This window comes from Mesitornis unicolor, unplaced genomic scaffold, assembly GCF_000695765.1.
Source record: "Mesitornis unicolor isolate BGI_N332 unplaced genomic scaffold, ASM69576v1 scaffold19309, whole genome shotgun sequence".
Classification (NCBI taxonomy): domain Eukaryota; kingdom Metazoa; phylum Chordata; class Aves; order Mesitornithiformes; family Mesitornithidae; genus Mesitornis; species Mesitornis unicolor.
The window spans coordinates 1-22708 of NW_010205435.1; the positions used below are offsets into that span (position 1 = coordinate 1).

At 40.5% G+C, this 22708-nt stretch overlaps 1 protein-coding gene across 1 annotated transcript in view; it reads right to left on the reverse strand.

Moving 5' to 3' along the window:
- Positions 1–12802: 12802 nt before the first annotated feature.
- The window catches only part of DHX15 (DEAH (Asp-Glu-Ala-His) box helicase 15), a gene marked incomplete at its 5' end in the record, with an annotated part of 42585 nt that continues 32679 nt past the window's right edge, over positions 12803–22708 (reverse strand). Inside the window, 3 exons of the mRNA XM_010191424.1 lie at positions 12803–13368; positions 14544–14713; positions 21795–21985. Of these exons, the coding sequence (XP_010189726.1) occupies positions 13251–13368; positions 14544–14713; positions 21795–21985 (479 nt within the window). The remainder of the gene's footprint in view (positions 13369–14543; positions 14714–21794; positions 21986–22708) is intronic.

Below are 22708 nucleotides of genomic sequence, written 5' to 3' on the forward strand. Positions count from 1 at the left end.
CCCACGGCGGGCTCCTGAAAGGGAGGGGGCGGGGCAACGCCTCCGGCCACCGCCTCCTGCCCGCCCGCGGGAAACTTCGCCTCAGAGGCGTCAGCGGTCCCCGTCTGCCAAGTACGATTTCCCTCGCTTTTGCCTTTTCTGGGGGCGTTTTGCTCAGCACCCCGTTTTCAAGGAGAGGGAGAAGAGCAGAATAATTGGGGATTTTTAGCATGTCAGTGATGACAGAAGTGGGACCGGCAACGTGACTTCCCTCCCGGCCGTGTCCCTCTTGTCGCAGCCGTGGCGACAACGCCGCCCTGCAAAGGCGACCCAGATCAGTAGGGAACCCTCCCGGTCGTGGGGAAAACTAAAACTGTCGGCCCACACGCTGTCATCAAATTGTTCATCGGACATCGTGAAGTCACACGAAATACAATGATTTTAAAGTGTTTGCCAAGCAATTAGCAGAAATAGGTTACATTATGGTGGTCCTTGAGCATTCCTTATCCTGATTGCATTCCCAGCACCTCAAGCGTGGTCCTCTGATGGGGGGAACATTTTCCTCATCAACTAACATTGATATCACAAAACTCATAAATAGAAATCAAATAATGTACATGGTAATCGTTCTGTTTCATATAAGAATATCCTATGTGGTTTTAATTTTTTTAAAAACCACTATTTCTGCATCCAAATCGTAGTGGGAGGGCCAGTGTTTTGTTGAGCAGCACCACCCAGCACAGCCTTTACAGCCCATAGCCATCAATGGAAAAACTAGAGAGAGCTTTCTGCCACAACTCTGATCAAAGGCCCACTAAAGTTCCTTACTTCTCCTCACCTGATGTTTTAAGGAAGAAATCACCATTTACTAATACCCATGGAATCCTTTGACCATTCAGTTTGTTGAGGACATAGTATCTTCTTCAATCTCCAGATGTGGCATATGGAATACCATGAAACACACCTGAGCGTAGTAGAAACTCAGCCTTTTGATGTGAGTTGATCACGTCTGAGTGAAGGCTAGCCAAGAATACCCGAATTCATGATCCAGAGAAACCTTCATAACAGGCAGCTCTGTTCCATACAAGGTCAATGAGCCTTTCATCCTGCCCTAAACCAGGTAAAAATACAGCAGGGAGGTTCCCAGCAACAGAATATGGAAACTACGCCAGAAACAAAGTGTTCACTATGTCCACAATTATTTGTCTCTCAAATTGCTTCAGTGTTTTCCTTCAGCAACTTCAGTCTGTCAGAGCTGCTCATCAGTGGCCCACAAAGCTTCAGATGGTTTAAGAATTTATTTCAACTTTTCAGACAGCAACAATTAAGGCATAAAATTCCTTTCTACTTCAACATCCTTTTTGAATTGTTTTCTTCCTTTCTCTCTGAGGAGCCAGTGGTCAAAGCATCTCACTTCTAAAATATTAAGCAGCTTGGCATTTCATGTTTCATCTTTTTGTCAAGTCTTAGTGCATTCCATCCTGAATCTGTACTCCAGCATAGCCTGGCCCCTCAGCCATTTATGTTGCTCAGGTAAAGCTTGCACTATAAAATTCTATGCTTTGAACCAAAGCTCCTACATTTTGAACTGAAAATCCTACAGTTTGGACCCTTCAGCTTTCTCTTCATTTTTTTTTTTTAGTTTTCCTTTTTTTCCCTCTCTAATATCTGATTTATTCTTACACTTCAGTAGGTAGTATTTACCCTACTTCCTCTCCTCTGGTGAGGGATAGACTGTTTGCACCTCCAATGCAATGTTCTGTGAAAGTCACAAAACAGATTATGAGTTCTTAAATATTTGGGGTTTTTCTTACCCTTTTCCTTCAAACATTGTTCCTTGTCCTGCTGTTAACCATTTGCTCAGAATCTCTTCATCTGAAGTTCAGAAAGTTGCCCCTGGGGGAGCATCACGGGTAGGAGGTTAAGCTGAATTGCACAGTGCTCAGTTACTAATGGAGATCCAGCTGTAACCTTGTCTTACAGCTGTGAACTACTCAGAACTTACTCAAGGCCTCTGCAGAGCACACTTCTGCTGGCAACAAAACAAGAACTGAAAACTTTTTAATAGCATTATGTATTGCTCCACCATTTGTAGATGTTTTCAGTCAACCAGACATTACTGAAATGGCTAATAATCTATTTGTCTATCGCATGATTTAACACACTAACATCGTTGTTACTGTGATGTTGGTGATGAAACAAAAAACTCGGTATCTTACTTCTATTTCTAGAAGTGTGTAACCAAACATAATAAAATCCACAAATAACTACTGTCTAGTATCCCAGTGTGCAAACAGCTCCAGCAAAATCCAGGAAATGTTTGAGTAACAAAAGTAACCTCAGGATAACCATTAATACTCTGTCCGTGCTGAAAGAAAGAGGCCTGGCGCAGGTGAAACAGAGAAACCAAATATCTTCAGAGATGCTACCCAGTGAGGACGTGCCAGAACACTAGGCAAAGGACAGCAAAGCAGCTAGAGAGCATCTTGTTAAATAACAGGCTAGAATTTAATTCCGTTTGCTCTTTGCTTCCATGTTTTCAGCTTAAAGACTTTCAAAGTCTATTCAATAAGCTAGAAACTGTTTTCTTTTTCGTGTCTGCACGAGTTTGAGGGTTTTTTTACCTGCAACGCCTGTCTGCTATGGGAATAAGGTGAGTCAGGGTGAAGCTTTCAAATTTAGGCTGGTCCTGTCTTCTCACAGACAGCGCATCCTCATTCCCCTGAGGCTGGGACACAGAGACAAGACTGAGGCCAGGGAGTGCTGTTTGAGCCAGGGACAGACCTGGTATCACCAATGCCAAGTTTTCCAAAAGACCTCTCAAAAAAGAAGTGTACCTCATTGCTGCTGGCAAAAGCCAGAGCACCATGAACACATCTTCCTTTTCTTTATGCAGAGTGATCTCTTCAGAAATTCCCTGAAAAGCAAGGCTTCTAGAGGCCTTTGGTTTGAGAAGCACACAAAAAATTTGAGATAGAAAATACCTTCATCTTCAACCGGTATGTTCCACGTAAGCAGACAGAATTCTATCGGAATAGTCCCAAGGGGATCAGGATTCGGCTCAGTTGTAGCCTCTAAAGTAAGATGCTACAACGCAAATTGATACTCCATGGCTGTACATTTTGTTAAGGGAGTGCCTCTCCAATACTCAGTGTAGCATTTAAACTGAGTGCTGTGGTCCCCACTATTTTTAAAGCTTGCCATCATAAATACATAAAAATATTTTATGGGTACTATTCTTTTATTCGCCATTGTCACCTTTTTTTCAAGTTTTCAGCATTAGCAGACACATGTAACTTTTTTTTATTCCTGGCTTTACTAGACTTCATTAGCTGAAAATCCCTTCTCACAGGGCAAAAGCCTATAATATCTGATATTCTAAAATAAAGTTAGAAGCTGTCTTTGTATCTTATTTGCACGTAAAAAAAAAGGCTACTTCTACTTAGCCTATTCATAAGTGCATAAAAGCCTTTTAAAGTCAATTAAGACAGTCCATAAAAGTTGAAGAGGAAAGGCTTTAAAAGTCCACTGATAGGTTTTCTATTAGGCTAATACTTTAAAGCTTCCTCAGCACCTTCCATCAAATGATTTCATTTTGCTTTATGAACACCTCTGGAGCTAGGTATTACATCCTTTTAATATTTGAGGAGATCAACAGTTTAAGTACCAGAACCTTGGAAAAGTCAAGCAACACTATTAGACAATGTTTATAAAAGCAATTAGCCCCAGAAGAGCAAAAACCTACTCAGAGCAGAAATAAGTGGAGATTCCAGAGTGTTTAGGTTTCTATTTAACTTTCAAGACAACTCGTGTCTGTAATACAAGGATGTAAGATTAGGCATGACTGAGAATGAAGCCACCAGTGGATGAGAACACAGCAACCATGGTCACCTTTAAAACATCATTTCAGTGGTCTGCCTTTTTTTCATTGGCTTCTCTCTGTATTCTAGCTATAATCCAGGTGGCTTTTTCCACTGTCACGTGGGCAGACAGCTCAGGTCCAAGCTACCTGAGAGATCCAGAGTTCATAGAACACATTGGATTCATCAGCCACGACCACAAGAGCTACATGTGCAAATTCTCAAACATTAGCATAACAGATCAAGATTAATAAAAAACCCAGCTTTTCTAACACTTCTAAACTGCAATTACATGCCACCATTCAAAAAGTACAAGGTTGTGCTGAAAGAAAATTGCATTCAGAAAACTGAATGTCATTGGTCAGGATATAGAAAATTTGTATTTTCCATCCACTGAATGGTGGTGGTATAGGAATTAATCACAGCCAACTTTTCTAAAGCTCTGTTATTGTCCAGTGTGCTTGGGCACTCATGGTCTTCATCCCAAAGCTGAGTTAAAAGTCTTTTTAAGAAAAAAAAAAACAAACAAGATGTGGAATATAGCTCACTGTTATAAGTTTGCTAGATGGTGAAGATTGCACACGCTGCTGTGCGTCATCCAGAAGATAAAAGGCAATTGCAGCCAGTTGACTGACCGCTAAGATGGGACAGCAGCTCCAAAAGGGCAGCTGAAAGCAGGTTTTGGTAAATGCTGCTACATGAGACCATCAGAAATTAGTAACAAGGTTCTCTAAAGCCATCTAAATGCAAAGACCAATTGCAAATACATGACTTCAGAGAAAACAGTACATTTTTCAAAACGTTTTGATCTCACCATCAGTCTATTATTTGCCTTGCCCAAGTTCAGATTCAGTTGCTTGCTCTTCTTCCATGAGCTAATCCCATCTACGCATGGGGTCATCTTGATAATTGAAGTTATGTGAAATAGGCAACTGAATGAACTAAAGCTGATTATTCAAAAAGAAAGGGGGAAAAAAAAGTGCCAGGAGTTTAAAAGCTAGATTACATGGATTTTTGCTCATCTCAAAAATGCAGGAAATTATTTCCCTTGAATTCTGCAAGATAAGTGTGCCACTGATTAAAACTTTGTCTACTGAAGTGGAAGAGCAGAACACTGATGAGTTTGATTGTCCTGCAAGCAAGATATTTTCAATGAGAATGTTAACAAAATGAAGCCACTGTGATAATTTAATTCCTAGCTCAGGCCTTCCAGCAGCTTTTCGACATGAGTAATCTCCATCAGTTCAATACCCCCAAAATTATAAATAACAACCAGTGAATACGTGCCATTCAAATGCAGGCAGGCATGAACTTATGAGGTAGCTTGTAACTTTTATAGTCTCACCACCAATTAATGATGTAAATCAATTACTAAAGCCCTATCAGATTATAATTTCCCAAAAATAGCATTTCTGTGATTATAGTTATGAAGTAACTATATGAAGTAACTTATCAAAGGGGGTGGGAATCCTAGAATAACCCAAGTTAGCAGGAATCAAGATGGTTGGCCTGTCATGAGTCTCTGCCTCTAGTGTAAGCAACTTTACATCTGAGAAAAACCCCACAGCTACTCTGCTTGCTTCTGGGTATGTTCAGATCATTGCCAAAATACTGAGTGATAGAACCGGAGCAGACTCACCACCATTTCATCAACGGTGCTAACGATGTCATCTAAGAACGAATATACCGAAAGCTGTGACGAGAGCTCTTGTCATCGCTCACATAATGCACAAGAGGCTTCGCTGTTCAGCACATTATTCAAAGCTTATTGGTAAGACAGCAGCACCTTATTACCACAAAGTATATTCCAGACAGTCAAAAAATATTTGGCTGCTCTTTTGGCACTGTGCGCTGTATGGTGTGGGCAGGAACGTGGAGGAGGGAGGAAGAAAGACTCCCAGTCACATACTGTGGACCTCAGGGAAATTGCATTTAACTCTCTTTTGCACAATCCCAAGAAAAGCTTTGATCGATACCGTACTCCATTTTTACACAAGAAATACCACAAAGAGGCAGCAAACTCTCAGAAATAATTGATAGGTATTTCAAAGGATTTGACAGAACATTAACTTTGGATCTCTTTGGTGACATCATCCTATTTGATCCAATTAATACAAACAAACCTCACCCGGAGAAAACCTCCGCCGAGCTAGGCAGGCATTTGTACCAGGCGTTGTATTTCAGCTTGGAAGCACATGTCCTTTCTGTTACAGATCGCCCAAAATCAAGGGAAAGCATAATTGTTTTTTCTTAAAGCAGGTTACAGTGAAGGCAATGAAAGGCAATTAGAATGTGTCTGCTAAATTTTCCTTTTTTAATGTGGAAGTTTTGGAAGTAGTAAGAACAAAGATCTGCTGCTGGCTTTGTTGCTAATTTAGGAAGTTCTGTTCTGAGTCCAGACAGCCCAGCATTTATAAATTTGTTTTTATAATCAGATTAGTTCAATGAAAAGACTGCCAAAAGAAGCAAATTAATTTCTGAAACCTCGGTGTACCTAATGAGAGATCTAAACATTAGTCTCATATCAAGCCAGTTGACTACAAATGGTTGGATTCTTAAGCTTTGCTTATAAAAATAATACTCATTGCAGGCAGTTACTGTGTGCAGAACAAATGTGATCATGAAGCAGGCCATTACCATTTCACATAATTTAGTATTTTTCTCTTCACTTTTCCTTCCATAATTCTCCAGAAACACACAGGATATCTCTAAGATGCAGAAAAATCACAACTCCACCACCACGTTAGCGTTTAACCTCGTGTTTGACAATGGTCAAGAATGCAGAGGACAGACACCTGAATAGTGTTTGGGTCTGCATAGCAGCGAGTCCAACGTGGAGCCTCAGAGCAAAGATGTGTAAAGCACAGACAGCCCAAATCCAACCTCCAAAATGAAATAAATATTCTAACGTTCTTGTTTCCATTCTTGTACAGATTTAACACTGGTTTGCATACAGGGAGAAGCTGTTCATTGTCCATAAATTTACTGAAAATGAAATTACTGTTTTCAACAAACAGGGTACACATTATTTTGAACATAACGACTCGAATGTTAAATTCTTGCAAATTCTTATCTTTGGCTTTTGCTCTTAATCATTTTTTTTTAAGTATGTAAAAGTAGAAGTAATTCAAGTTTACTTCCATTATATTGCATAACACAGTACCTCACTGGAACAAAGCTGTCAATATCCCGTTGGACAGCCAGCGCTCACAGCAGCATTTCATGACTCGCACTGCTTTTAACCTTCTGCCGCTGCACAAACCGTGAGCCTTTCAGGAAAGATTCACAGCGCATTACATTTTTTAAAGGAACAATACTATCCCTGTCACAGTAAAAGGCTTATCAGTTACTTGTTATTCAACATGCAAAATGAAACAACCTCAAAGATACCACTCCACGGTTTGAAAGGTCGAGTTTAGTTTGCAATTCTTTTAAATCAGACATGAATTTTGATGGTAAACACTAGCATCTTTGTAAAGCTGAAATGGCTGATATTTTTGAGGGTAAAACCAGTAACTAATATCAGCAGAAGGGGTTTCACTACGTGGCTGAATATTTAAATAGACGAAGCAGTCAGGAAATAGCTCCACCAGCAGCCTCCGCTCTACAGAGCCTGGTAAGTGCTCGCTGCTTTCAGTATTTATTGTTTATGCTGCTGGAAGCAATGAGGCTGGGAACATTCATGTGATACGCTGACAGAATAAACACCGAATTCAGATGGAAGGCAAGAGCTTACTTTAGCTAAAAGAATAAGACCGACCCAAAATAATAAATGTTTAGAGCCACAGGAAATATTTATTATCAACATTAATTTGTGCTATGTTTTATTTTTTCTATACAACATAACTACCGCATAGCTTTCATAGCTGGAAAAAGCTTAAAGAACCACTCAGAGCCAAGATGTACACAAATGAAAGTGATTTTATCATCTCTCCAACATACATTCAGTGTTCCTGAGAAACTGCCACATCTGAGTTGAACCTGCAAACTCAGCAGGACCAGTTTGGTACCGCCACTGCAGGAAAGTTGTTTCACTGCTGTCACCCCATTCACTTTAATCCCTCCATACTGGAGGCTGGGATCTCCTCGATGCCAGCCACTTCACTCAGACACATCAGTGCAAATCAGAGGCAGCCCAAGCTCATCATTTATGAAAGGAAAACTGGAAAGAGGGGCCAATGCTCTCATATAATGGTTTCATCCTGGTTTTAGAGCTCAGAAATATCTGACATTTGTTTTACTGGGGACCAGTGCCCAGCTTTGTATCAGAACAGTCCTAGGGAGCACACCACAAAGGAAAGCCACCAGTGCAAGGTGTATTAGAAAAATGAACTAGGTTGACCAAGTAGACCATTTTTCCCATGTTTCACATAAATCTTGTCACATACATACTCTTGAAGTTAAATAATTTTAAAAGGTCAGAGTACCAATACAAGATTATACTTCTAATAGTGAAAGATGTTTATTATTAAAACTTTCAGCTGTTCTAAAAGCAAGATAGATGGCTATTCCTCACAAATTATAGTAAGTGAATAAATTTATGTACTTCAGAATACAACTCTCTGCTTCCTACTATTATGGAGTGGTATGGCTTTTTATTTCTAAATTGTCAAAAAATGAAGAAAACCAGCAATCTGATTACAAATTAGTAATTGCAGCTTGACTGGATGGAAGGAAAACAATTTGCCCTTTGAATTTTGTTAAGGTATCTTTTTAAATGACATAACGAAAGCTAACTTCAGCATTTTTGCTTTACGCTGCATTTCTTAGCAATAAATAATTAGCAGTGTCCAATATGCACTGTAGGTAGAAAATCCCGCGTCACAAACTAACAATGTTTCTCAAGCCCCAATCCAAGCAGGGAGGCAGTGATGGGACGTGGTGGCAGTGCCCTGCCCTGCAGAGCTGACCAAGCCCCACAGAACACATCACACAGCCTGCCTGCACCCACGGCTCTTCAGCTCCAGTGACAGACGCAGGCACAGCAAATGAACACACTCCCCAAACCCCCAGAGGAACTGCAGTGCCTACCTTTCGCACTGGTGTAAGTACAGCTCTCCCAAAAGCAAAAGCTCAGGGTTTTTTATGGCATCAAAACATAGTGAAGCACAAAGTCACCTTTTATTCTTTTCTCTGACAGAAAATATCTAAACTCTAGAAAATCCCTACAAATCTGAACACAGTATAACTGACCACTTTACATCTCGTAATGCTAACAGCTGTGTACCTAAACACAGCTTCACGTACTCAGTCATCAGTAACTACCTCTGCATCTAACAAACCTAAGCAGTTACAACCTCACATCAGTATTAGCCCTTTGCTGCTTTGAGGTATCACACAGAAGCACTAGTAGGATGGAAAACTCCTCTTTTCAAAAATACTCCATTCACCTGGTACTATTTCCCTATCATCTAATCCATGCTCTGTTTTCAGAAGTCCCACACTACAAATAGTACGTTTTATGTAAACACGTATTTTCAAAAACCATCAGAATTGCTCTGGTAAAAAAAAAAAGACTAAGTAAACGAAGCATTGCTTTTCCTTTTAGCCTGCTCCAAAGCAGATCCCCAACTGATCCTGAGGGAGCAACTCCTCAGCACTCCAAAGCAAACACGCTCATGCCCTGGCTAGTAGTTTGGACACTCTGAAGCAACGTCAGTACAGCAGGGCACGCAGCACAACAGCAAACGGCTGGAGCTGGTCGAGGCTGCTGTTGCACTTGTTTCAGGATCCCTGGCTCCACAGGCCGGCAGAAAACAGAACAAAATGCATAGGAAGCTGAATTTCTATTTGACATTAGGAAGCTCCTGTATATTTTGCAATTTCCAACTTTTTTCCTCATTTACTGCAGTCTGCAGCATAGGCAGCCAAAACCAAAGCTCTGATGATGAGCAGGACCGGGGGTGTTTCCAACTGTTCCAAGAAGGAGGCAGTCACCTTCACGTGCTCGTCCATAAAGCGGCCTCATTCCTACAACTCCTTCTCGGTCTCCTTTTGTTTCTCTGGGCAGCCTTTTTGGACAGTTTTTCCACCAGAAAAATAGCAATGAAGTTTTACTTTTCAACACTTATGAAAAACCAGGGCTGTTCTCAAAACCAAGCTATTCTGCATGTGTCTGTCGTATCCCTGAGATAATTGTAGTTAAGAGGGTTCCCAGTACAGTTTCCCTTTAGGACCTTAGAAAACGTAAGAAGCCACATTGTCCCCTTCATCACTCCTTCAGAGGGCCAGTTACTTCTTGGATAACTTGCTCCCACTGCTACATATCTTTCAAATTGTATCTTAAAATAAAGAAGTGAAATTTGCAGCAGCTCAAAGGTGTTCACAGTGATGTGAGTGAGTCTGTGTGTTACTGCCCAAACCCTTGAATGCTCATAGCTGCTAGGCATCAGCACTGCACAGTAGAGCGGCGATTGCGTGACGCCTGTACAGACAGGACCCAGCGTCCCTGCTCCAGCCCTAAGGCCATTCTCCACTACATGATCGTTAGTGAAGAAATGATGCGTATGTAGCACACACAGTCTGGGATGAGAAAATGCTTGTCCTAAACTGAAGCATCGCAAGCGCTTGGCGTGTCAGCTCGTCCATAAGAAAAGTCTTTCCAGGGAATCACACTGACATACACAACTGTCACAGAAGGATCAAACCCACTGGATTCCCCAGAGCTGCAGTACCTGCTCAAAGCAGATCCCAGTGGGGTCCCAACAGCCAAGCTGCTTCCCATAGCTCATGGTCCCACTGCCAGGAGGGGAGCAGGCACAGGGTCTGCTCTGTCCCTTGTGACAGCTGGGACACCTGACAGCCTTCCAATTAAACCAGTGACACCGGTGCACTCCAGTGCCATTAGGTGGATTGCACAGGTGTCACAGACTTAATTGGAAGACGGCTGGGTTGCAGAGCTGTCAGGACACTAATTTGTCCTGTAGTATTTGCATTCCTGGTAGCAAAGACAGCAAAGAGTGAAAGATCCCTGGCTGGCTGTCACAGTCCAAGCTGAGTTTGTGGGTGGACAATTAAAAAAGAAAAAATAAAACCAGGCCAAAGTCTCTCCCGTTTCTCTTCCACTCACAGCCACTGCCATCTGCTCTCCATCCGCAAGTACCAGAGCCACTGTGGTTTGTGCCAGCTGGTTCTGGGGTCCTTGAGGGATTTCATGCTGAGAACTGGCTGTGCTTGCGGACCTTGCCACACGGAGGGAAAGTCGTACAGAAGGTGGTTCTACACCACTTAGTTGCAGGATGCACAAGAATACTGCAGAAATTCTCACCTGGGGAGCAGCCATTTTTCAGCATTGGACAGAGCTGCTCCCCTGCCCCTAAGGGGAAGCAAACATCGTGACACCCCACACATTAAACTTGAGTTACCCTAGAGCAGGAATCCGTAAAACAAATCCTAGTTTAAAATCAAAACTGTTTTAAGTTCAGGATTCCTATGTTTAAAATAAAACCTCTTGTAACTGCATTCAGAAAGCTTCATTCAGTTCAACATTCACGAAGAGCCCATCTCCCTCCTTCCTACTGAAAAGTATTTCACAGGGCAAGAAAGCCCAGACCCTCCCACAATGCCTGAAGTGGGGGAGATCCCCCACTCGCTTATCAAACTCAGAGCAGACTCAAGTCCCACTGTGTAATACAAACTCACATTTTCATCTTCAGAAGTGTTTTCTTTTACAATACTGTTTGCATTGCTAACAAAATAAAGTTTTCAGACCTTCTCCGCTCCCCTTCAGATAAGTGGCATTTAAGAAAAAAGTTGTAATTAGAAGAGTTACTCCTCAAGTTACTTAATTCTAAGTAATTTTGTAGCCAACCACTATGATTCCAATAGGATAACTCGACCATCAGTGCTTAAGATCAGTCTTATAATTGAGGTTAGTTGTCAGCTCTTCAAACAATCTATTTTTGCTCCAGCCTCCCAGCATGACAGCACAGTTTCCATTCAGGGGAACCTACTTCAACTGCTCCAGCTTCTCTTTGCCAGGACCAAATCTCAGTGTATTCCAGGAAGAGGAAAAACTGAAATCTGATCAAATATGTTAAATCATAGGACAGTCTGGGTCAAAAGGGACCTTAAAGCTCATCTAGTTCCAACCTCCCACCAGATCAGGTTGCTCAAAGCCTCATCCAACCTCGCCCTGAACACTTCCAGGGAGGGGGCATCCACAACTTCTCTGGGCAACCTGTGCCAGTGCCTCACTACTATCAGAACAAAGAATTTCTTCTTAATATCTAATCTAAATCTACCCCGCTCTAGTTTAAAAACATTCTCCCTCATCCTATCGCTACCTGTCCTTGTAAAAAGTCCCTCTCCAGCTCTCCTGGTAGGACCCCTTCAGGTACTGGAAGGCCACAATAAGGCCTCCCCAGAGCCTTCTCTTCTCCAGGCTGAACAGCCCCAGAGCTCTCTCAGCCTGTCTCCATAGGTGAGGTGCTCCAGCCCTCTGATCAAATCGTACTATAAGTTCCACATAGGATTAGTTTTCCTGAATTGAAAATGCTGCTAAGTCACATTTCACTAAATATCACTACAGAATTACAACAGTGCAACGCAATTCGACCTGCAGTGCCACTGATGCTATTATTTGTGTTGATCTCAAACTGCACCTGAACATTGCCCAGCAGGGTAATTTCTAACCAGCCACAGGCACTTCACTTGACAGGACATATCACTACAGGCCTGTCCAAGAAATACCTAGGAGTGTGTTTGAAGAAATAATTCCTCAAAAACATTTGCATGCATTTAATTTTTAAAACAATTTCCTACATAATTCAAACAAGTTTGCCAAGGATCAACAATGTCTGCATCATATATTGATGTCACTGTAATTGTGCTGCTTAAGCATCTGCACTTTTAATATTAAAATATTAAGCTACTGCCATATCACAGCAGTTCAACAGGAGACTTAAATGGCTTTTCATGTTCTGATCAAAACAACAGAAATACTGACATACTGTGGCACAAAATTAGTATAAATAGACTTTATTGAAGTCAGTACCTTTGTACTGAAGCTGAGGATTGTGTCTACATAAGCACAAGTTGTAACATTTCACAACTTCTAAAAGGAATGTCAACAATTACAACGATCATGCATACCATGGTCGATAATCACATTTTTAGAAGCATTTTCAACCATTTCTAAAGAAATGCTTATAACATTGTTATATATAGAACTACTTTCAATAAACTGCAAAACATTGATCAGCTTTTCCAGTATGAGCTACAGTGTCAACACAAAAGGGAGGCATAAATGTTTAATTTATGAAATCAGAATGGAATATTTACTGTAAAGAAAAATTAAAAAGCTTTCAAATAAAGGCCATTATTGAACCAAAGGGAAGAGCACAACTTGAACTTTGAATCCTTTCCTCTCTTAAAGCTGTCCTCTGAATAACTTCAGTTCAAAGCATAAATTCAGTACTGTGAGTATTCCTTGGACTGAAGTTTGGCAATGATGCGATCCAACTGTCTCTTTGCTTCGCACTGTGGAAAATTGCTCATGTCATAATATTGAGGGGCAATTTTCACCAGCCTGTCAAAAAAGGAAAAGTTTGTTACTAATACTCAAACTTCAAGATGCATCCTACAGAAATTCTACAACTGAGGGAAACTAAGATTATCCATAATTTTCAGCTCATTTTGCAATTGAAAAGCTTGCACGTGTGCACACATTTAAATCTCAGCCCCATCCTGTGCTACTGCCCAAGTCTTAAGCAAGAAAAGCAAGCACTGGAGTCTCGTGAGATGCTCCTGTTCAGCCACAGATCCTTCACAGACCCACATGGCTGCTTCAGCAGCAGCCACAGTAGCTCACACAGTCAGAGCTGCCATGTAAGGTTCAAGTTCACAAGCCACAGAAGTCCACCTAAACATCAGTTCATGTCAAGCACAGTTCAGCCCGAGCTGTTTTAAGCTTACAAATGCAACCAAGACCATAGGATCCTGCTGTAGGCTGTACAGAAAGATTTCTAAGGAATGATTCAAACACACATTTTCCATTAAAATACTATGGAATATAGACGCGCGCAGAGTTTTCTGGCTTACAAATCTCTAAACTTTCTGCAACACAGCACAATTCCAACAACAGCTGAAGAGCCTGCCACATCCCCAAGGCTTACAACTTGGCAGTTTAAGCACAGCTTTAACAACAGGCAGGACTATCGGACCTCTGCTTGTCTGCAGAGGATCAGGTCTCTAACTCCCCTGACATGCACCCCACTGAGTAATAAATCTTACCAGAAGGCAGGTTGTGCCAGTAATACCACCTCTGCCCTTCATATTTTAAGAAAGCACTGAATCCTGTTCAGATACTTCTGGAAAAACACTTACTGCCAAGAGGTCCTAGATCTTAAGCAGAGGCATCTACCAGTACCTCATAACATAGGTACACAGGTGGGTGCTAGGACATTCCCAAACTTAACGTCTCCAAGCAGCTCCTTACTAACAGGCTGACTAAAGTAACTTTAAGTCACGCTGCATATAGAGCCTGGGCATCTGAGTTTTACACACAACTCCCACAAACAGAAACAAGTATCCACAGAAGAAACCTCCACGGTCAAGGTTCTCCAGCCTACGCCACTGCCCTTCCCCCAAACCTTTCTACAACATTAGCTTAAGGAAAAGTGAAGACTACCTCAAATTTAAAAAGGAAAAAGAAAACCAAGAGCTTTACAAAAGGTCATGACTGTTTTAAGACTTCTAGCTTACCATTCTGGCTTGATGTCTGTACATGTCCGGATGTAATTCTTTGTTGTAAGGACAAACTCATTATAGAGCACCCATTCAGGTTTATGATCAAGAACAGTGGAAGGATGCAACTGCACCACCTGGTTATCTTTCACTGTTAGGTAATGCCCTGTTCGTTCCAAGTGTGCCACCTAAGGAAAAAGACAGCCTTTGGTTACCACACACAATTTTTAAATTGAGTTATTTCAAGCTGACTGTTAAGTGTTCTATACTAAATATACTATCTCAACTTTCGACCCTCATCTAGATTTGGCACATTACTTGACCACTTCAACTATTCAGGTTTTTTAATAGACACAATCAAGATGCCAGATGTTTTTGCTAACTGCCACAGTAAGTGTACGTTCCAATATGTAATTCAAGCAACATACAAAAATAGTTATCACCCCAAGAGAAGAACCATTATTAGAACAGCAGCAATGCAAACAGAAGCTCTGGAAAGGAGTATCTATTGGACAGGTTTGTAACATCACGGTCAACTGTGGTCTACTACAGATATCTGCTTACAGCATTTCACTGCAGTAGCTAATGTAGGACTGGTAAGTCGCAATGTTATCCTTTCAAATTTTTATTTGTGCAGTGTTTCAGTAGTAACTTTACTGATGCACGTATTGTTCTGCAAATCCTCTCACAGTGGGCCTGAAAAAAAATGTCAGTCCAGTAAGAATGGGAAGTTTAGTGTGTCAGAAATAAGAACAGTCTTGTTACAGCGTGAGCTTCAGAGCTAGAAAATGTAGGTTCAGCACCACCCTTCTGCTGTGACCTTGGTGAAAATCAATTAACCTCTCGCTCACCAAGCTTCTCGCTCTATGAAAGGGAATAATCCTTACCTCACTGAGATGTTCTGATACCTAGCTCATTAAGATTTGCTAAAGCAGACAGTTATCCTTAGCAGGATATCCTCTGTAACAACAGGTAATCTAAGGGAACAGGTAACTAGAATTAACCTTTAGATACTGGTAATTCAAGATGACCGTAGTATGTACTTCATTACATATATACACACACACGAAAATACTGTAAAAAGATTAAGCAGGATGGACAAAGGCTCAAAGATGTCTGAAAGACGTATTTTTAGTCAGATCATCATTAGCTGCTTTCTTCTAACACAGACTGTGTACATTCTTGTTTTCTTAATTCCTGGGTATATCTTACCTTTTCTTTGTTTGTTTTTGGCTAGTCAAAGGTAAATTCCATCTATGAGATTAAAATTTCAGGATTTCTAAAGCAAGAGCTATCTCAAAGTGTAAGTCAGAATATCTCCTTAGTAACATATTACTTACTTTAAGTGTGCTTCTCTTATATTTTATGGCATTAATATCCAGAACATGTTTTTGGAGTAGAACGAGGTATTTCAGTAATTTGCAAATCTTTTCACTCAAGATTTTAGAGATTACACTAGTACTTTATTTCCTGTCTGGGGAGCCAACAGAGGCTCTTTTAAATGGAGATTAACAGTGCACTGTCTGTAACGATTTAGGCTTAATTTCATCCAACTCAATCCAGCATTTACAAAATTAAATAGCGGTATAGCTGCAAACCAGACTAGAAACTCATGTCACAGACCTACCGCAATCACTGCACACATGTTGCTGTGGGATTTCTTTTTTTAAGGATTTTTTTTTTTAAAGTCAATCTCATCTTTTCAGATCAAATTTAAAGCATGTGCACAAAAATATTTGGGTGCTTTACCTGCTTCTGTTCTTCCTATAGAAGGACTGAAAAATTCCTTTATTTAAGTTCCATTCAAGAAAACAGCATGTTGTTAAATTTAAATCAGTACAATTTATCTTTAGCATCTCAGTTTCTCAGATGTATTAAAACAGTAAAGTCTTATCATCTAGGTTTCCTAAATAAATACAATTTCCCTTTATATGTCATTTATAATAACGGTTGAGTCATATTGCTTAATTCACAATCATATAAAGCAAACAAGTTAAAACATTCTGAAATAACTAATCAAGCATACTCAAAGAAATGTTAAGAGCTCCCTGTACTGTTCTGTAATTTCCAGAGAACAGGGAGTGGAATAACCCAAATGAAGAAGAAAGTGTTTCCTTAGAACATCACTGGTATCAGGGATGTCACCTCTAAGAGGTTACATACTATTGCAACTTATTCAGATCCTGAGCTAACATCGAGCTACAGCATTTCTCCTTTTTAGCTGTTTCTATTAAGTCTGCTTGTTAGCACACAGCTTGGTGAGGAATTTCGGGTTCAGGAATGGCAACGCTCTATAATGAAGCGGGCACAGTGAAGCTACAGCTCCACAGCCAGCAATACCAATCTGTCAGCTGTGGTATTTTCCTGCTCCCTCCTGGCCTGCACTGTCTCAGCACAGCTGACAGAGCCAATTCTGCTGCTTCAAGGCATCAGTGGCTCGCCAGAAGCACCAAGGCTGACACAAGGGAGCGGACAAGGACACACAGGAGGCAGCACAAACGCTTGCAAATCCTTTGAACTCCTGGCATGCAACCAGTCCCAGTGCCTGTGAAATACAACATGGCTGGGCCAGAGGTTCCTTCCAACCTCAGCCATCCTGTGATTGTCATGTTTTTCGGAGTACAAAAAGCATCAGCTTCCACAGAAACAAAGGAATCAGACACAGCGTATCTAGGAAATGGGTTCAATTTTCAATGAGCAGTGGTGGTAAGCAAGATACTAGGGAACACACTGGAACCCTGACATCAAGGAATCTGTCATGTGTTAGAATAACACATTTGTGAATTAGGCTACCAGCCCCAAGGAATGGGGCTGTAAACGGAGGGAAAAGGCTATTAACATTACTGACTACACAATGTAAGGAGTTACACAAACATGACCCTAAAAGGATCATAAAGAGCCAAGCCAGGCCTTGCATCTCTGCAAGGGTCACTCTGCAGGTCAAGAAAGCCCACCTGTGGATGATTTGAAGACATTATAATGCTTCTATCACACAACAAACTCACATGGAAACAGTGGCCACCACAGGAAAATGTTTTAGTTCAAGTTCTTGTAACAGAGATTTCAAGGATGTCACCACTTTATTAAAAATGACACACCTTCCTCTAATATTATAAGTGTGCTTGTACTTGCAAAAGCAGGAATAGTATCACAAGATCCAACTTTTTTTAGATTTAGGGCTACAAATTTTGGCAGCTTAATCTTGACAGACAGTTTAGAGAAATGATAAGTCTGTCTTTCTGAAAAAAACAAAACCTAAAAAGCAAACAAAATGCTAGCATGCACCAAAGGAGCAGCATCAGTTGCTTGCTTTTCTGCAATTTCTGCTTGCAGAGCATGCAAGTGTTTCTGAAGCTATTAAAAAGTCCTAAATTGTTCTGCATTCTTAAAAAGCAAAATGAATACCATTAAATGCACTGGTAGCCACCTTCATGTCATAGTTTATTTTATTACCATTCTATTATTTTAGAGGGTTGATTATGTAAAGACTTCAACATATACATCATTTTATACACAAAATAGCACCAACGACCGAGTAGAAGCAAGAATGAGATTTTAATTAGCAGTCCAATCAACTGACATCTAACTTTCTGTATAGCACAGGTCATTTAATTTCATCCTCTAGCGGCCTGGATATATCCTCATGAAAGGCAGGTCCTGTTTCACTAACTTGATCTCCTATGACATACTCAGTGGATGAGGGAAATGCTGTGGATGTTGTCTACCTGGACTTTAGAAAACCATTTCCCACAGCATCCTCCTGGAGAAGCTGGCTGCTCATGGCTTAGACAGGTGTACGCTTGAGGTTTTAACTGCATGAGGCCAAGTGCTGGGTCCTGCACTTCAGTCACACCAACCCCATGCAGCGCTACAGGCTTGGGGAGGAGTGGCTGGAGAGCTGACAGGCAGAAAAGGACCTGGAGGCATTGATCAACAGCCACCTGAATATGCCCAGCATCCTGGCTTGTATCAGAAACAGTGTGGCCAGCAGGACCAGGGAAGTGAAAGTCCCTTCTGTATTCAGCACTGGTGAGGCTACACCTTCAATATTGCGTTAAGTTTTGGGCCCCTCACTACAAGAAGGACATTGAGGTGCTGGAGCATGTCCAGAGAAGGGCAGCAAAGCTAATGAAGGGTCTAGTGTGCAAGTGTTATAAGGAGCAGCTGAGGGAACTGGGGATGTTTGGCCTGGAGAAAAGGAGGCTCAGGAGAGGCCTTATCACTCTCTACAACTACCTGAAAGGAGGTTGCAGTGAGGTGGCTGTTGATTTCTTCAACAAGTAACTAGCAATAGGACAAGAGAAAATGAGCTCAAACTGCACCAGGGGAAGTTCAGGTTGGATATTAGGAGAAACTTCTTCAACAAAAGGGTTGTCAAGCATTGGAACAGGCTGTCAAAGGAAGTGATGGAGTCACTATCCCTGCAGGTATTTAAAAGGACATGTAGACATAGTGCTTGGAGACATGGTTTAGTGGTGGGCTTATCAGTCCTAGGTTAACAGTTGGACTCAATGATCTTAAAGGTCTTTTTCAACCCAAGCAATTCAAAGATTTCATGTGTTTGACTGCACCACATCTTCCAAAAAAGGTTCCAAGTTTGATTTAAAGACACCACAGGACAGTGGTGGCTCTACCACTTACTACAGTACTTTGTTTCACCTTAAAATTTAGATTTGTATTTTCAACTATCAATTCTCATTCTGCCCTCATGACTAGACTGGAATACAGTGATAAAAACGGAAGTTCTTTAAGATAATTGGTAATATCAGTCTCAAAAAAAACTGCTTACAGGAAGATGATGCATCTTTGAAATACTTTGGCATTTGCTTGCCAACTTTAAGAGTTTCCTTATTTCCTGTAGTACAATTACTCTTTGTTTCATATTTACCAGTTATTTCAGCAACATGTCTATTATCACTTTAAAAATTAAGCTGTTTTTCTGCTTCTTTTGAGTAAATAATCTACACCTAGTTCTTGAGTTTTGTTACTAAATTACAAGGGTGTTAAAGTTGTACAATTTTCCAATCTCTCTTCTTTAAGACTCTCTTCTGTCTAGTACTGAAGTATAGAGAAAGCAGTATTTCTCTCATGTATTTTATTTTCACTGAGCAATTTCTTAGTGATCTTGCAAGTATCATTCTTGCTGTATATTATACTTCACATATACTGATGTACGACAAACTGAAAAAACAAGGTTTTTTCATTATAGAAACAAGAAGAAACTAGAAACAGCACAAGTTTTGTAAGACATCTCAATAGCTATCCTTCCAGAAGTTTTTCTATATACAAAACTGTTAGCAAGTCTAAGCTATTTACTATTCCCTTTACTCATCTATGGGAGATTTAATGGAATTCAAGTTTGTATTTAAATATGAAGGCTAAAAAGATGATTTGTCACCAGTAGAAATTCCACATTTATCAGTCACTGACAACTGAAGGCACACAATTTACAGTACTTAGTACTAAGTAACTTATTAGTACTATTTCAATAGTTAGTAAAGGCCCACACTGTCAGACATCAACCACAGCTTTTGATTAGTACAGAAATTTCTACAGTAAAATTTTATGGTTTTTTTAGGACAGCGGGAAATTACCAAAGTAGAAAATAATGCAGTCAATGAAAACTACTTCAGAACAATGGCTTCTATGCTTTTTCTACTTCACACTGCTCTTTGAAATTCAAGAGTTTGAAGAATCAGATTCTGCCACATGTTGGTGAGGTTATCTACTGCACATTCACAAAACTTTGCAAATGCTCAGACGTGGAACTCCACATATGCTCCATATTAAGAGGGCAAAGACTGATGTATGCATTTCACTACTTAAGTTTCCTGAACAAGGGCCCTGAAATGCCAGAGCCTGAGTATCTGCTTATAGAGGCTACAATGCACATATAAACCATGTCTTTAAGTACTTAAGCTGCTGGCAATTAACACGTCTTTTGAGTATTTTCAGGTTTTCTACTGAAGATTACTCAAGGCAACGTGGAATTAATGAAAGAAGGTTCAGAGTCAAGGTCAACCAGGTACCACACCATCATGGAGGTTAAAGAGTGAAAGAAACTCAAAATAAAATGGACTCAAACACAGAGAAGAGAAACTGCTGAAATGGCTTCAACTCCAAATGGCCAACAGGTATGCCACAGCTATCTCTTGACTCAGCCCAAAAATTCAATTAGGCATTTTGGGTGAGGGGCTTGGTAAACAACCTATTGACCATGGCAGCCCAAGGAGACTTCTCAAAAGGCTTTAATTTCATCTGTGTGAGCCTACTACTATATTCACAGCAAAAATATAAAAATCCAATCTCCAACTTCTAAGCAGTAGAGATCAAAAAGCCACACCACCAGCACAGTTCCACATCCATGAGAGGAAAACACCTATGAGAAGAAGAGTGACTGGGGAAGGCACTGTTTCCTTGAAAGGGGGCTTAAACATATGGCATCCAAGTCTCTGCCACAATGGTCCAGAGGCAATAAGGATGAAGACTCACTCCCATTAAAGGTTCTGTAACATCTGGGTTTGCAAGGGCCAAAGGGACTCTTCCAGCTCCAGGGGTGAATGCTGAAGAGGAAAAACACAGCACAAAGGGACTACAGGGAGGAAAAAAAAAGGGCACAAAAAAAACCAACCCCAAAGCAACAAACTCAGCCTGCATTCTAGTTTGGAGGAATGTTTAACATGAAATGCAAAGCATCCAGGAGGTAGCAGTGGACACTGACTTCCATGCCATTCTGGTTAAAGAGGCAAATGAGTTACAAACAACATCCATCTGGAGATTACAGACCGGCTCCCGTACTTGTGACTCACATAATTTAAAGTGAAATATAAATATGGAAAAGTATGCAAACAGAAATATTCTCCTTTTGGAAGGATTCTATGTAATTAAACTTTACATACTATACTTCCCCTGCTAGTATGAGATTACAAATAACTGTAAAGCTACATACTTTGTAGTTACTTAGAAATGGTTTATGAAGTTACTTCCTCAGCTATGCAGAAGTTAGTGGTCAATTCCTGACTGGTCACGCCAGGAACAGTACTGCAGTACTAGAAAGACTGCCTACAGCATCTCTTCCAAATAAGATTTGACTAAAGAACACCCTACCTCAGTAATAACCAAGCAACCTGACAAAGACTAAGTGGTAATACAGTTAGCCACATATCATTTAAGTAACATTCGTAACATTCTGCTAAGTTATAACCACCTACCTAACACTAAAAGCCATGTAAACGCTGAACGATGCTCCCTATAAGAACACACACCTACCTGCATGAAATACCCAGTAACTAATGCCTTTCTTATATTGATGTAATAGTCTCGGCTGGTAAAGTCTGTGCTTCTACGAGGCAAATTAAATCTATCCATGATTCGTGACAGCTGCTGGCGTACATTGTCTGCAGACATCAGGGACCTGTAGTTAATGAAGTTGTCATAACACCACTGAACCGACTCATGATCTGCAACATTAAAAAACATGAATCAAAAGTGAGTATTTTATCCAATTAGAACAAGTACATAAAACAGCAACTGATTGATCAGTCAGATGAACCAGAAAAAAATATCCATACAGGTTTACAAATGACAACAGCTCTTAAGTTTATTCAGTCAATTTCTTGCATTAGATAATCTGCCCAAGTTGTCTTCTATTCAGGAAATATGTGGTCAGGACAAAAGAAAATTAGCTTTTTTCCCCTCACCAACATAATACACACACAATCACTGATGCTGAAATACCACACCAATACATCTCACACATGTCAAGTCATTCTCCAACTAGAAAAATCATCTTCCAAACATATAGCATAAAATGTGACTGAGTGTAAGGAACGCTGCACAAACAGTAGCACGCAATGAACACACAAGAACGCTGTACGTAATTATAATGTATTTGAGAAACCAAACCGTCCTTAAATTAAGCATTCAAGTAACAGTTAAGAGCTATAAAAGCAAACTAAGCTGCTACTAAGTGTGATGCACCTCAGGGATTTAAGTAAATTTAAGTGTGTGGTTTAAGTGACTGGTAAAATGAGTAACAGAACTCAGTACTCTTAAGGTACTGTTCCTACTGCTGATAAATCTAACAAGAAATCTGTCGGGCTTGTCATCTTAAGACATTCTGTCCAGACAAACGTCAAAAAACCCAATTCTCCCTACCAATTCTGTTACTTTTCAAGTGACGC